Here is a 15657-nt window from a genome sequence, read left to right on the forward strand (position 1 = left end):
TCGTTTGATACTCAAGGACTCTGTTGTGAGTTCTGTGATTTATTGCCCACTTGTGTATCACACTTGCGTATCATCCCCATTGCGATCACAATAACGAGGAATATAGATAGGCCTATAAAATGTGTTTTATTGAACACGGAGCTCCAGAGTGGTAATATTGATAGTATATAGGTTAGTTTCGTGGTGCTTGTCCCCTCTGTCCTGTCAGAGCGCAGAACCGTTATCTACATGCGCCACACCCAGTGGATGCGGCAGAACCAATCACAGGGCGCCGTGCGGAAAGTTCTCCTTATATGGAAAGGGGCTGCAGCACGAGCTCTGATAAAACCCTGCAATTTATTGGACTCCATTGCAGTCAAGCCCAGACACTAAATCCTACCAGAGTGTAGCGCTCAGTCACAGTCCTCCTAAGCCGAGAACCCTCCCTCACACAGGTAAGACTACTGCGGAATGGAGACGAAAGTTTTTGCTCATATTTGAAATTATTTTCTTTAATATATAAGACGCGTTTTAGCCAGAAAACTGAATTTAGTCCACCGGTTAAGTTATGATGTAAGGTTTTCTGTATGACTTTCCTCAAGTTGATGCAAGCGTTGAACTGTTTAAATGCACTCGGTCATTCATTATGTTTTCCTTATTATGCATCCTAACGTTATGCAGCTGTTGGCTTTTTAACAGTTACCAGTAACTTCTTACGTATAGAAATGTGTTGGCATGCTGTCGTTTATATTTAACAGATGAGTGAGAAATAACCCGGTTGTCATCACTTCATCAGTTTAACAAATCAGACTGCGTTAAATCCGTTAAATCTTGACCTTCTCGCTTTACATGTAAGCATCTGCTTTGGCACGATCTCCCAGTCTGGTGTCTCCGATTTCACACAGACCGATGATGATGATAGATTAGACGGATTGAATGTAGCAGGCGTTATTAGCTAACGTTAGGTGTGTAGAAATGGTAATAACTTGCTCTGACATTACAGGTGTTAACGTCATTTGACAATGAAGTTAAGGTTACTTATGTTAGAAATGTCATTTAGAAGTTGGCTTTTTCTTTCACATAACCTTGTTAACTGTGGTGGTCACGACATAACGGTAACGTTACACTTGATGACAGACATGACAGCGGTGGAAGTTCATTCACCTCGACTGTTAACACTGCTGTTTTTAAAGAGATGTGTTGATGGTTAACCTTAAATCCGTTATGGTGATCCCAGTGAAGGGAGTGGCCCGTTGTCTGTGTCATTTGAGGTTTAACGACAACACGGGGCGGCTTCACGGGCCGGGCTCCCGCCGTCTCCTAAGCTGCTCTCACTTTTGCCTTATATGGCCATGGCCAGACCGAGGGAGAAACTGCCTTTGTTTCCCAGCTCTGGATTTGGACTGGAACCTGCGCCACTGCGACATCCAGCGTCCAGTCTCCATAATGACAAGACTTTAACCGAGTTGATGTTTGCCAGATGCAACACGCAGCTGTCACAGAGCACCAGATTTACAAACACTCTCCCCCCTTTTATCCCTCCCCTCTCTCAATGTCCAGAAAATGGAAGACGAAATCGCCGCCCTCGTTGTTGACAACGGATCCGGTATGTGCAAAGCTGGCTTTGCAGGAGATGATGCTCCACGTGCTGTGTTCCCCTCTATTGTTGGACGTCCCAGACATCAGGTACTGTTTCCCTATAATATCTAAATCAAACTATATAAATAACAAAGCTTGTAAAAACTATTCCATGTTTCTGTAAATTTCGTTCTTGATTTTTAACTTGTTTTCCTGTTTGCATCCTAGGGTGTGATGGTTGGTATGGGCCAGAAAGACAGCTATGTTGGTGATGAGGCACAGAGCAAAAGGGGAATCCTCACCCTGAAGTACCCCATTGAGCACGGCATCGTCACCAACTGGGACGACATGGAGAAGATCTGGCATCACACCTTCTACAACGAGCTGAGGGTTGCCCCCGAGGAGCACCCAGTCCTGCTCACTGAGGCCCCCCTGAACCCCAAGGCCAACAGGGAAAAGATGACCCAGGTAACAAGGGCTGACAAATCCTATCAATCAGGAAACCTGCTCGGCTCACCTGCAGGGCCGGGCGACAGGAAAATGTGTTGCAGCTAAGGCATTTCTTCTTCCACTCAATCTGTCTGGTTTCCTCCTGCTCCTTCAATCTCCAGGTTTCCTCTTTCCTGTGCTGACTTTTTTTTTTCATCTCTGCGGATGCTTCAGGTTTCTATCTCTCTATACTGTGACGCACCAGGAATGACTTGTTGCAGCATGTTCACGCCTTCATTCAAATTAGGCTCCTGTTAGAATTGCTAAGTAGATGAGAAACCTCTAACTACACTGATCGCATGATGCAACAGATGACTGTAGAGCAGGTTGCTGCACTCCTCTTGGTCAATATGACTAAACTAAAGTACAGGTTATTGCAATGACTGGTTTTAATGTTTTTAGTGTGGTGTTTGTACTCAAAACGAAACAGCTCAGTGTGCTGTGCTTTTCTTGATCTGACTGTACTAACCCATACTAGCTCACTTCAGGTTTAGTTGACTCACTGATTCAGTGACTCATCTCTCGTCTCTCTCTCCTCCAGATCATGTTTGAGACCTTCAACACCCCTGCCATGTATGTGGCCATCCAGGCTGTGCTGTCCCTGTACGCCTCCGGTCGTACCACTGGTATTGTCATGGACTCTGGTGATGGTGTGACCCACACAGTGCCCATCTATGAAGGCTACGCCCTGCCCCACGCCATCCTCAGGTTGGACCTGGCTGGAAGGGACCTCACAGACTACCTCATGAAGATCCTGACTGAGAGGGGTTACAGCTTCACCACCACAGGTTAGCACACAAGAACAGACTCCAATACGAGCACCCATTTAAAGCTAGGTAGGGGAAAAACTGAAATGACTAAAAATGTATTTTCTTGTCTTACAGCTGAGCGTGAAATCGTACGTGACATTAAGGAGAAACTGTGCTACGTTGCACTGGACTTCGAGCAGGAAATGGGCACTGCTGCTTCCTCTTCATCCCTGGAGAAGAGCTACGAGCTGCCTGACGGACAGGTCATCACGATCGGAAATGAGAGGTTCCGTTGCCCCGAGGCCCTCTTCCAGCCCTCTTTCCTCGGTAAGTCAGGGGAAAGAAATACATAGTGAGTTAAATTGCTGGGGGGCATAGTGGTTGTAGGAGCAAAGATGAGACTGGTTTTATATTTGATTAAAGCATACGGATCACAAAACCAATAACTTTTTGTTTTACTTTACACCCTCTTTTGTTTAACAGGTATGGAGTCTTGCGGTATCCATGAAACCACCTTCAACAGCATCATGAAGTGTGATGTGGACATCCGTAAGGACCTGTACGCCAACACTGTGCTGTCTGGAGGTACCACCATGTACCCTGGAATCGCTGACCGCATGCAGAAGGAAATCACTGCCCTGGCACCCACTACCATGAAGATCAAGGTAAATCTTGTCCTCATTACTCCTCCCTGAAGCATTAATGCAGAAAATGTTCCAGAAAGCTCTTTACCTCTACTGCCACTCAGTGGACAAACATGGTTAATGCAGTATTCAGTCTCTATTGCTTTGTACGTTCGCCAACAGATGTGGTTTGACTTTGTATTACAATACCTTATTTTATTCTTTTTTTTTTTCTCCCTGCAGATCATAGCTCCCCCTGAGAGGAAGTACTCTGTATGGATTGGAGGCTCCATCCTGGCTTCCCTGTCCACCTTCCAGCAGATGTGGATCAGCAAGCAGGAGTACGATGAGTCCGGCCCCAGCATCGTCCACAGGAAGTGCTTCTAAACAGACAGTCCCCTCCCCCAAAACACACACTGCTACAAACCCAAACGACTGGCTCTGCATACATGCCTACACCAACACACTGGTGTATGCTGAGCCCACAACACCTCTTCCCATTTTCCCTCATCACTATGGCTATGGCACCATGCCCCCTGATGGGGAGAAACTCTACAGGAAGTACGGAGCGTCCCAGGCGGTGTGAATGTGTGAGGAACATGATGTCCATTGTCGTGTTTGTGTAGGTCATTCCAGATGTGTTTGTTCACCACCTTATTTGCCTCTATGAAGGTTTATTCTCTGGTGGGCCCACTGCCCAACAGATCTGTAGTTTTGCTTAATATGTAAATTATGTAATCTGAAACTTGTTTTGTTTTTGTACTTTCAGCCTTAAATGATACTTGGTCCAGTTTGTTTTTGTCATTATGCAAAAGACAAAGCTTCTACCTTGTATGAGGGTGTATGAAGGTTTGTGCATAGGGCTTCGAGCCACTGGTGTACACAACAACCCAATAAAGCGCACATGTCTGAGATTCCAGTCTTTTTGTTTTATTCAGCAAATATTAAAGGAAACACATTTTAATCATTACAGGATTTATACCACATACTTCAATCTTTGGTAAAGAAGGTTAGCCATATGTTACTTTACACTCTGAAGATTTGGACATATCATAGAAAAAGCACAGGTGTACTTAAATTAATGATGGCTGGATTTAGCTGCTTCAGTTTCAAGGACCTGGTATTATTGTCAGACATGGATCATGAGAACAGAGATGCATTTCGTTATAGTGCCATCATGTGGACAACTACACTTACAGGAGAATTATTAGTTTAAGATATATATATACAGTGGGTACGGAAAGTATTCAGACCCCTTTAAATTTTTCACTCTGTGTTTCATTGCAGCCATTTTCCAAAAATCAAAAAAGTTCATTTTATTTCTCAGTAATGTACACTCAGCACCCCATCTTGACAGAAAAAAAACAGAAATGTAGAAATTTTTGCAAATTTATTAAAAAGAAAAACTGAAATATCACATGGTCATAAGTATTCAGACCCTTTGCTCAGTATTTAGTAGAAGCACCCTTTTGATCTAATACAGCCATGAGTCGTTTTGGGAAAGATGCAACAAGTTTTTCACATCTGGATTTGGGTATTCTCTGCCATTCCTCCTTGCAGATCCTCTCCAGTTCTGTCAGGTTGGATGGTGAACGTTGGTGGACAGCCATTTTCAGGTCTCTCCAGAGATGCTCAATTGGGTTTAAGTCAGGGCTCTGGCTGGGCCAGTCAAGAACAGCCACGGAGTTGTTGTAAAGCCACTCCTTCGTTATTTTAGCGGTGTGCTTAGGGTCATTGTCTTGTTGGAAGGTAAACCTTCGGCCCAGTCTGAGGTCCAGAGCACTCTGGAAAAGGTTTTCGTCCAGGATATCCCTGTACTTGGCCGCATTCATCTTTCCCTCGATTGCAACCAGTCGTCCTGTCCCTGCAGCTGAAAAACACCCCCACAGCATGATGCTGCCACCACCATGCTTCACTGTTGAGACTGTATTGGACAGGTGATGGGCAGTGCCTGGTTTTCTCCACACATACCGCTTAGAATTAAGGCCAAAAAGTTCTATCTTGGTCTCATCAGACCAGAGGATCTTATTTATCACCATCTTGGAGTCCTTCAGGTGTTTTTTAGCAAACTCCATGCGGGCTTTCATGTGTCTTGCACTGAGGAGAGGCTTCCGTCGGGCCACTCTGCCATAAAGCCCCGACTGGTGGATTGCTGCAGTGATGGTTGACTTACTACAACTTTCTCCCATCTCCCGACTGCATCTCTGGAGCTCAGCCACAGTGACCTTTGGGTTCTTCTTTACCTCTCTCACCAAGGCTCTTCTCCCCCGATAGCTCAGTTTGGCCGGACGGCCAGCTCTAGGAAGGGTTCTGGTCGTCTCAAACGTCTTCCATTTGAGGATTATGGAGGCCACTGTGCTCTTAGGAACCTTAAGTGCAGCAGAAATTTTTTTGTAACCTTGGCCAGATCTGTGCCTTGCCATAATTCTGTCTCTGAGCTCTTCAGGCAGTTCCTTTGACCTCATGATTTTCATTTGCTCTGACATGCACTGTGAGCTGTAAGGTCTTATATAGACAGGTATGTGGCTTTCCTAATCAAGTCCAATCAGTATAATCAAACACAGCTGGACTCAAATGAAGGTGTAGAACCATCTCAAGGATGATCAGAAGAAATAGACAGCACCTGAGTTAAATATGAGTGTCACGGCAAAGGGTCTGAATACTTATGACCATGTGATATTTCAGTTTTTATTTTTTAATAAATTTGCTAAAATTTCTACATTTCTGTTTTTTTTTGTCAAGATGGGGTGCTGAGTGTACATTACTGAGAAATAAAATGAACTTTTTTGATTTTTGGAAAATGGCTGCAATGAAACAAAGAGTGAAAAATTTAAAGGGGTCTGAATACTTTCCGTACCCACTGTATATATATATATATATATATACTTATATAAGTATCAACAACTTTGTAGAAATGAGCCATATATGGTTGGAAGATTGAAAATACTAAAACTGGTTTGAGTCATAAGTATTGTTAATTTGACAGACACATTTTAACTTTAATTCTGATATGATTTGTTGGAACATTGATTTCCCATTATATCAGAATCATCTTCAATGTCTAAGTATACATACGCATACTATGTATGCATGTCTATATAAAGTAAATGCAGCATGCTTGGATTAATTTGACAATTATATGTACATATGTATGTTCAAAACAGTAACATGTACTAAATATAATGTACTGTATAATCTGTACTTACAGTGGGTGTTTTAGTGTCATTTACTGTATGATGTATACTGTACTGGATTCTGCTGGAGCAGTAGATTGAGAAATTTGTATTGTGTGTCATGCAGTGGTAGAAGAACTCAAATCTTTCACTTGTGTTAAAGTTGCAAACTCACAATGTAGAAGTACACAAGTACTGATGCTGTAAAAAGACTCTTCAAAATAGTGTATTTTATAGTACTGGATTATAATAGGCTAATTGTTGCTTTAATATACTGCTGGGTAGTTTGTGAATTTGCCCCCTGGAGATCATTTCACTTTTACCTTATCTTAACCTATAATAATACAGCATCATCATTTATTCATTGAGTATATTTTGTATTACTAATCTGAATCTACAAAGTAGCTAAAGTTATAAAATAAATGTAGGGGAGTAAATAGTACAATATTTGCCTCGAAAATGTATTGGAATATAAGTATTAATCAGCATTACATATTGGGTTTTCTCCCAATATGTTAATACACAGCCTATTTATGATATAAACATCAACATATAATGCTGTAAATAAAAATGTGAAGAGAAAGAAGCTTTTAATAAATCGTAATAAAAAAAATATTTGTAATAGACCGGCGAGGAAGCGCGAGGTCTGCAGATTGCAGGTATGCAGAACTCGGCACAAGATCGCATATAGCAGGCGCGCACTCTCCTACATTTCAGAGGCAAATATTGTACTTTCAGCTCCACTACATTTATCTGAAAATTCATTTGCATAAAATAAATACGATCAGTTTATCAAGTGTGATATATAATCGATTAATTATAGATTAAACTACCGAAAAAGTAGTTGAAAACATAAAATGCCGCTAACACAGTATGCACAGGTAATAATTATCGACTAATATAATGTCACATTGACAGGGGTCATGCCTAATAAGTTGCTACTTTTACTTTTGATACTTTTGATACATTTTGCTGCTGAATACTATATAAGACTTAATAATTAAGTAATTTTTCCCTGACGCATTGCTACTTAGAAGATCTGAATATTTCTTCCACCACTGATGCAAACCATAAATCGTGCCGCAATAAGAAAACCGTAAATACAATAAATGTATATGATACAGTAGGCTACTAGAATTTCCTGTCATCCTTTTTGTGTTCTGCACTTTTTGAAGTTTTTTGAGAAATGAGAAATTTCATAAACGCATTAGAAAAAAATCTGATTGGACCTGGACCGGAAGTGTGTCCGTCACTGACAGACTTCCGTCATTGTGCAGCAACAAGCGTAATCCGCCCTGTCAACGGCTGGATGTGCAGACCGCCTGTGGTTCAGTGTAAAGCCGGTTCGTCGAAACATGAAGTGCTTGCTGGCTGGATGAACATCTGAAATCCTGCTGATCATGAGTGGGACCGTGAGAGCGATTTCAGAGGACATGGATCGCCGGATTGTACAGGTGGGTTAACCGACAAACAGCGACAAGTAATGGACAACAGTAATGGATGTTAACGGCGACGCAGACCAGACGAACCAACGGTACCGAACGTTAACCTAATTAGCTAATGACAACGATAAGTTAGTTTAATGTTAGACCAGGCTTCACCCACATTTCAGTTAACTTTTTCAACCAAGTTTGGTTAATTCGTATAGATAGTGTGGTGGAAAGGCGTGCGTTTTTGTGTCTCTTTGTTTAAAACGTTATGCCCAAATTAACCTACTAATGAACAAAAATACTAATTTGTAAATGAGTGGACATGCTGGCAGACAGATACAGTAATACTGTGTCTTGCGGTAATACTGATATTAATATGTCTATACACATTTGTACACTGCGAGGTGTATCACGATATAAAAGTCCTTGAAACATTCCTATTTTTACTTTCTAATCAGATAATGTAACGCAGTAATTTTATCACCAAGTATTGTCTTATATTAATATATGTTCCACTTATTAATACTTAAACTGTAACATAAGAGTGAGCTTTATGGCTTAAACCATCTATCAAGGTATTGGTCAATTGAGAAAAATGTGTATGGATGAAATAACCAGAAAGGAATGTCTGATTTTGATTTCAGCAAATACCTAACATTGATGCAAAAATGATGTATGAACCTAGTATTGCCATATAGAAGTCCTGCTGTTCGATAAAGTGTAGCATTTCATACAATGGCCAAATACCAGAGACATTAAAGCTGCAGTTGGTAAAATACAAAACCTTCAGAATCTCTCCACTGCTTGTACCATTCTGCTAAACCTGACCGCCAAACCCACGATCAGGAGCTGGTTGGCCTATGAAGCCTCAGCCCGCATAGGACTCTCTGTCCAGTGAGAGCCTTGCCAAGACCCCAGTTTTTTGTACAGTATGCTGTTGTTGGCAAAAGAGGGATGGGCAGTCCTTTCATTGCTGGCGATTGCTTCTTAGCCATTGTGTTTGCAAAAACTTCCGAAGCTGCTAGCTGAAGATTTTGAGCATGACTGAGGTAGAGCACACACAAGGAGTGGGGCAGCACAGCTTGTGCCCGAGCAGTGATTGACACTGCGTTAGAGACTACTCCTGGCTCTGATTGGTTGTTTTGTCCAGGGAGCGGTGGATTCTTGCAAATGGCATTCGCAGCAGTAGGAGGAACCATAGAAACCTGATCCAAAAATTTTACACATTATTTGCCTCACTGTCAGGATATTGTGACAGTTTTATATAACAAAATAATAATAAATTACCTTCTGCAGCTTTAAAACAAGAGCAAAATCTCTGACGTTGCACAAATTTATATCGTCTCGCCACATTAAATCATCATATTGCCCAGTCATAATCTGCTGTCTTGATGACAGCTTATTTCTCTGTGTTGGACCTCAATAACAAAGTACCAAGAATAGGAATTGCTACAAGACATTAAAAGTTCAGTGTGTAAGATTTAGTGGCATCTAGTGGTGAGGGTTGTGAATTGCAACCATCTCTCCAGTCTACGTCTGCCCCGTACCCTTTCAAAGAGCGTAGGACAACTATGGTGGCTGACGGAGCATAAAAGGTGTCTCTTCTGAGACAGCAGAGTAGCCAGTAAAGAAATTATATTTACTTAATTATTCAGTAAAACCATAAGTTATTGTGACTTGGCCACTGACAGATAACATGGAAAATGTAAGCCAAGAGTGTGAAACATTGTCACTGTTTCTTCACCACAGTCTATTATAAACAAGACATTAGATAAAGTTTATATAAACAATGACAAGGGAAACACATTAATTCTCTCTGTGATTATGGACCATCGCCAAAACAGCCTGCTAACAATAATGTCTGGCCCGTGGCCAGATTATGGTGCTTTGATAGCAGCAAAAAATATAAATAAATAAATACTTTGATAGTGATGCTGAAATAGATCTCATGGCAGCAACAGTTACTCACATGATCACTTTCTCTTTAGTGGCTTTGTCTACAAAATAAAAGCACGAGAAGCTTGTTTACCGCAATGCTGTATTTGGAGTTGAACTGAGCTTTTACTTACACCTCTGAAAGAGTCATCAGGAAATGTGATTCCCCTAAATGTTCTCTGCCTGGAGATACTGGGGAATTGCAAAAGCAACAATGTAGCACATGCCGTGATGTGAGGAACATTCGCTGCAGAATGCAGAAAAACAAATTGTCCCAAGGTGGGATCAAACATTCAACCCTTGGGTTGCGTGTCCTGCACCTTAGCAACTGAGCTAACAGAACAACATGTCAATGTAAGTCAATATTATGGCTTATATTCTCATCCACCATATAATGGTGGAAAATATTGCTCCGATGCAAAACTTATTTGCTGACCCCTGCTGTATATTATACTACTTCTTCTTCTTCTAGCGTACGTATTCAACATAGTGATGAGTGTCTACACTGCCTGAATTCTACCAGAAGTAGAACAAGAAGAACGTAGTGACGAAATGCGCTCTGTAGCGCTGTTTGTCTGTTTTCAGCTACTGTAAAAACATGATGATGCAACGTGACGACGTCCATGGAAGGGGGTGCCCCTGGTTATGTAGATATAAATGACTCATTCTAAGGTAATAAAAACATAATGGTTTATTTAGTAAGGTCTTTATACACCACTGAAAACAAAGTTATGGATCTTATATTGCAATTCTGTCGATAGATACTCAGAAATATCACACACTGAACCTTTAAGAAAAGATTTGTAGCATCTTAGCCATCTTAGTAATTCTTTCTCAAGGTTTACTTAATAACCACAACACTGTTTCCGGTCTCTCTCAGGCTGTATGCGATGAGGACACAATGTCTTCTACCTCCGTGGGAATGTCCGATTTGTCCGATGAGATCCTGCTGTGTATTCTCCGCCATGTTCCAGTTTGTGACCTGGTCATGAATGTGGCAAACGTCTGCCACAAGTTACACACACTGTGCCATGATAAGACCCTGCTCTCAAACGTCAGCCTGTCAGAGGAGTATCTGGTAAAGCTATTTAAAAAAAACATTTTATCATCATTTCAACTGATGAGCCATGCTTCAAGATTGTTTGTGAAGATCTCATTTCATGCATTTGGTGGAACTTTCTGTATATTTTAAAACCATTTCTTGAACAGTGGAACACCTGTTGCATTTTAACAGACCCTTTAGCATTTAATAAAATGTTTTCTTTTTTCCCCCAGGCTGATGATCTCTTGGTTCGGCACATATTGAAGCAGCTAGCCAATCACGTGCAGTCTCTCAGCCTGAATGGTTGCTACTGGCTGTCTGGCTCTACAATGGAGCTTCTCGCTCGCTGCAGAGGAGTGACGCACCTCGATGTCACCGGCTGTCGCATCACTTCCCTTCGTCTCTCCCGTCTCCTCTCCTCCCTCTCTCTACTCAGATCACTTGCTTTTGATGTGACACCAGGCTTTAACTCTGCTCAGCTCAGTTCAGAGGCGGTAGATTCACTGAGCCGTCTGTCGGAGCTCAGGCAGACGTTGTTGACACCGAGTTACGGTGTGGTGCCATGTTGCGCCCAACTCCGCAAGTAAGAATCTGTCGGATTACTGAGATTTCCCACGAGACCTGTGTCCATCATCACTTCCTATTTGGCACACTGTGCACCGTTTTTACTTTTATCCGTGTTTATGGGATTATGTGGAGTGGTAGCATTTTGCACCATGTAGAGTCCATAAAGATTTAAAATTCTTAGAATAGAGCTGAACAATGAAGGATCCACAACACAACTAAGACTTAGCCATAGTGGTGCCGGGAGGTAAACACTTAGCACATCTCAGTTTAGGATATTAGCATTGCTGATTAGCAGTAAGCACAAAGTACAGCTGAGGCTGATGGGAATGTCATTAGTTTGGCATGTTATTTGGTAATAAAACAGAGTATTTTATGAATTACAGTTCTGACCCGATGATGTTGCTAAATGAAAAATTAAGGATTCACCAAAGTGATTACAATTCATGTGGGGAACATGAAGGGATGTCATGGCAATCTGTCCAGTTGCTGTGGGGACATTTCACTCACACTACAAAACTCAACCAAAGTGGTGTACTAATTGACATAGCTATAGCTAGTGCCATACAGCTAGAATGGCTAAAATTTTGAAAGTGCAAATGTTTCATCTGCTTGTGCATTGTATCACAATCAAATCTTGGTTTATTCTGTAAATTTTGTTATTATGCACAACGCTGAAACTGTCAAGGATGCAAAATACTATTTCAGAAATGTGAATCTGCATTTACTTTTCATTAAAATGACATTATTATTTATAGAAGAAATGCACGAAGAAGCAAATTTGGGCTCTTTTCGACACATGATGAACTTAAAAAGTAGTTGTGCTGTTTGACCGGTGATGATATCAAACCAAGAAATCTTAATGCATTTGGTCCACTGGTAGAGTTTAGCAACACAACACTGATGGCACTTTCCATCTTAGATTAATCACTCACATTCTTGTTGTAAAGGACAGAGTATGTTTTTTACTGCTATAGTGTTGAATGTGTCATTCTGTGCTTGTACACGTACCTCAGGCTTATGCTGCAGTTTGACATCCCAGATGTGACCAGAGAGGGTATAGGCGTTTGCTGTCAGTTAATGGTGGGTCAGAGCAGTGTGCCACATTACCAACAGCTGGAGGAGTTCACTGCCAGGCTGGCTCCGGGAGAGGTGAGTTGGTTAGTGTGCGTGTACATGTAATATTTCCCATATATCTGCAATATACACTGTAGTACTGTTCAGTTTGTAATTAGTGTATCTGTTTGTTAATGTCTGAAGGTAAACCAGACCTTGCTCCTGCTCTACCTGGCAGTGTTCAGCGTTCATGTTCCAAAGCGTCTGAGAGTTTTCCTTGTGTCGATTCCCGGCCCAAACCCTGCTCACTGGCCAGCTGCTCCCTCACTTGCCCAGAGTTTGGGTCAACGAGGTGAACTGGAAGCCCTGCAACTCCCTCGGTCCTGGCTGGATTCCTTGTCCCTAAAGCGAGCCCTGGAGGGAAACAGTCCAAAGCACCTCAGCTTCAGCCGCTGCCCGGCGTTGTGGCCACAGGTGTTCCAGTCGTTGCTGGATGGAGGAGTCAGAGATGCAACACAGCTGATCAGCCTGAACCTCAGCGGGATCAACCAGGTCCTTTACTCAGAGTGTAGGAGTGCGGAAGATCAGTTGGTTCCTGGGACAATGAGCCGATTGGCAGTTGGCTGTTCCAACATTAAACACCTGAACCTGATGCACACACACTATCATCATGAAAACTCTCCTGCGCTAGGGGGAGAAACACACCTGTGTGCCAGCTTGGCTAAATTCAGACACCTGCGTGCTCTCACTCTGCCTGCCTGCGCCCTGTCAGATGGCTTAAACGCCCATCAGATCTCTACAAACAACATGTCTCCCTCTCCGTTGTTCCTGGGGTTAAAAAAGAATCCACGTGTGGGGCTCCAGAATTACAAGCCTGATTCAGAGTCCTCTCTGTCAGGAGACAGCACCTCAGGGCTCACTCAGCTCTTAGCTGGCTGTCCTGTTTTAGAGACCTTGGAGATCATTGGTCCAGGTTTTGTATCTGCGCTGCCTCGGCTTGAGCCATGCGCTCGTGCCAGCGTGGAGCCTCGTGGCATGTGTGCGTGGGCACGAGGGGTTGGTGATGCACACTTAGCGGCGCTTGAGGCTTTGCCTCGATTATGTCGTCTGACTCTGGCTGGCCTTCCCGGGGTCCTTAGGGGGACAGGGCTGGTACAGTTGACCAGGCGATGCAAAGACCTACAGGTATTGTCCCTTGCCAACATGGGATCTCTAAAAACCATGAACTACACCCCTGCCTTGCTGGACACACTTAAACAGTGCACACAGCTACAGGAACTCAGGTTAGAAGATGCCTTTGTGCACCCTTCATTTACTGTAATACTGAACCGTAAACATCAGACAGATAGTACAGATTCACAACCATTAAATGCTTGGCTGACTGTAATTAAATGAAGAACCCAACAATTACCTCTCAGCAGTTTTGTGTTTGTTATAAATCTCTTTTAGATGCAAAGTGATGCAGTTAATTTTCTTGCTTTTTATGAATGTTAACTTTAGGATAAGCAAATTATATTATATATATATATATATTGTATTTTTCCCCCTCTTAATTATGGGAATCCTTTAACCGGCAACCATACATTCAGATTTACCTTGCAGACTGATATTGTATTTTCATGAAATGTGCATTTTTATATTTGTAACAAATTATAGGACAGTCCACCAGTTGGTGTAAGCTAGCTAGTAAAATGTCATGGACGGAGTTCAGGTCTTTGCTCAGCTTGTTTTTATTTACTGAACACTGTGTGTCTGTGTGTTTAGGTTAGAGCAGCCCTACCTGAATGCCAACGCATCATTCTTTGAGGCTCTGTCCTGTTGCACTCGTCTGCAACGTCTCTGCCTTATCTCACGCAGTGGTACCTTTGACCCATCGGCCATAGAAACCTTCATGGAGCGATGCTGCCATGTCATCATGTGCCACATGTTCATGGGCGGTACATTAGTGGCTTGTCGCACGCTGCAGAAAGTTCTGATGGACAGGTCAGTACTTTTGTGTGAGGACATGCTGTACATCAAACATTAAATGCCAAGTGAAATCTCATCTTTCCTTGTGTTTTCTCCCTGTTAGATTTTCACTTGAGCGCTCGGCCCTGAGTGTGGTCATCTATCCATTACAGCATGAAGATCTGCCTTCGGTCATCAGGGACATCCCACTAACACTGCTGGATCGGATAACTTTGTTCCAGAGCCATGTGGCCCAACCACCACATTTATCACAATTGTGACCTCACCAGAAAGGTTCCGTGTGATTGGTGCTCAACAGTTATGGTTGTTTTTTTCCTCCCAGGAAATAAAATTCACAAATGGAAGACTGACTGATCATCTGCATAGTGAGGTGGTAGATTGTGTGGTATATCACATCAACAACTGTTTCAGGCTGCTCTACAACAATACATCAACCATGCTTGTTTACATATACATGACAGAGTAATGGTGGAAATTTGCTTTTGACACTGGTAAGGACATTTCTTTTATTGTTCCAGGACATTTCACATTTGCTGCCAGTTGGGCCTCGACTGGGGCTACTCAGTCAGAAATAATTCATGTCACTACACCACTCAGCTACTTTAAGAATAAGTGCCAAAATGAGAAATTATGAGATTGTATTTGTTAAGAATCTTTGTACAGAGGCCCTGAATCAGTGATGTTGTAATAAACTCCATATGCATCATTTTTAATTCTTGTCTATTCTTGTCTTTGTCTATTTATGTCATTTTTTTAAATGTCACAACAGATACACACCAGTGATCTGTTGTGACATTACCCAGCATATTTTGTGGAAATACACCATTTCCACCATCAATCTTCTCACCTAACTCTACATGAAATTATTTTTATATAATATAAATATATAGATTATCGTTGTGATCATTTCTTTTTAATATTGAAGTATTTTTTATTACATATACTCATGAAAGGTAAACATTTATTGTTCAGTTTCATGTTGATGTATTCCAGTATGAAAAGCCAGATGTATGTCATGTTTTAATGTGTACTTTATACTCGTGTGAACACCATATCCTGGTATCAGGACCA

General features: G+C 42.0%; 2 protein-coding genes across 2 annotated transcripts; both read left to right on the forward strand.

Moving 5' to 3' along the window:
* Positions 1 to 289: 289 nt before the first annotated feature.
* Positions 290 to 4332, forward strand: LOC119898722 (actin, cytoplasmic 2). Its single transcript, XM_038712920.1, has 7 exons — positions 290 to 434; positions 1540 to 1665; positions 1786 to 2025; positions 2588 to 2834; positions 2931 to 3122; positions 3279 to 3460; positions 3662 to 4332. Exons 2-7 carry the CDS (start codon positions 1543 to 1545, stop codon positions 3803 to 3805), a joined length of 1128 nt encoding a protein of 375 aa, XP_038568848.1. The 5' UTR covers positions 290 to 434; positions 1540 to 1542; the 3' UTR covers positions 3806 to 4332.
* A 3533-nt stretch (positions 4333 to 7865) lies between these two features.
* On the forward strand, positions 7866 to 15299 carry LOC119898723 (F-box/LRR-repeat protein 18-like). Its single transcript, XM_038712921.1, has 7 exons — positions 7866 to 8045; positions 10837 to 11034; positions 11232 to 11581; positions 12579 to 12714; positions 12823 to 13901; positions 14383 to 14601; positions 14690 to 15299. Exons 1-7 carry the CDS (start codon positions 7992 to 7994, stop codon positions 14844 to 14846), a joined length of 2193 nt encoding a protein of 730 aa, XP_038568849.1. The 5' UTR covers positions 7866 to 7991; the 3' UTR covers positions 14847 to 15299.
* Positions 15300 to 15657: the final 358 nt, after the last annotated feature.

The sequence above is a fragment of the Micropterus salmoides genome, unplaced genomic scaffold, assembly GCF_014851395.1.
Source record: "Micropterus salmoides isolate LMB-PRFRI ecotype aquatic unplaced genomic scaffold, ASM1485139v1 Ms_hic_scaffold_12, whole genome shotgun sequence".
Lineage (NCBI taxonomy): Eukaryota > Metazoa > Chordata > Actinopteri > Centrarchiformes > Centrarchidae > Micropterus > Micropterus salmoides.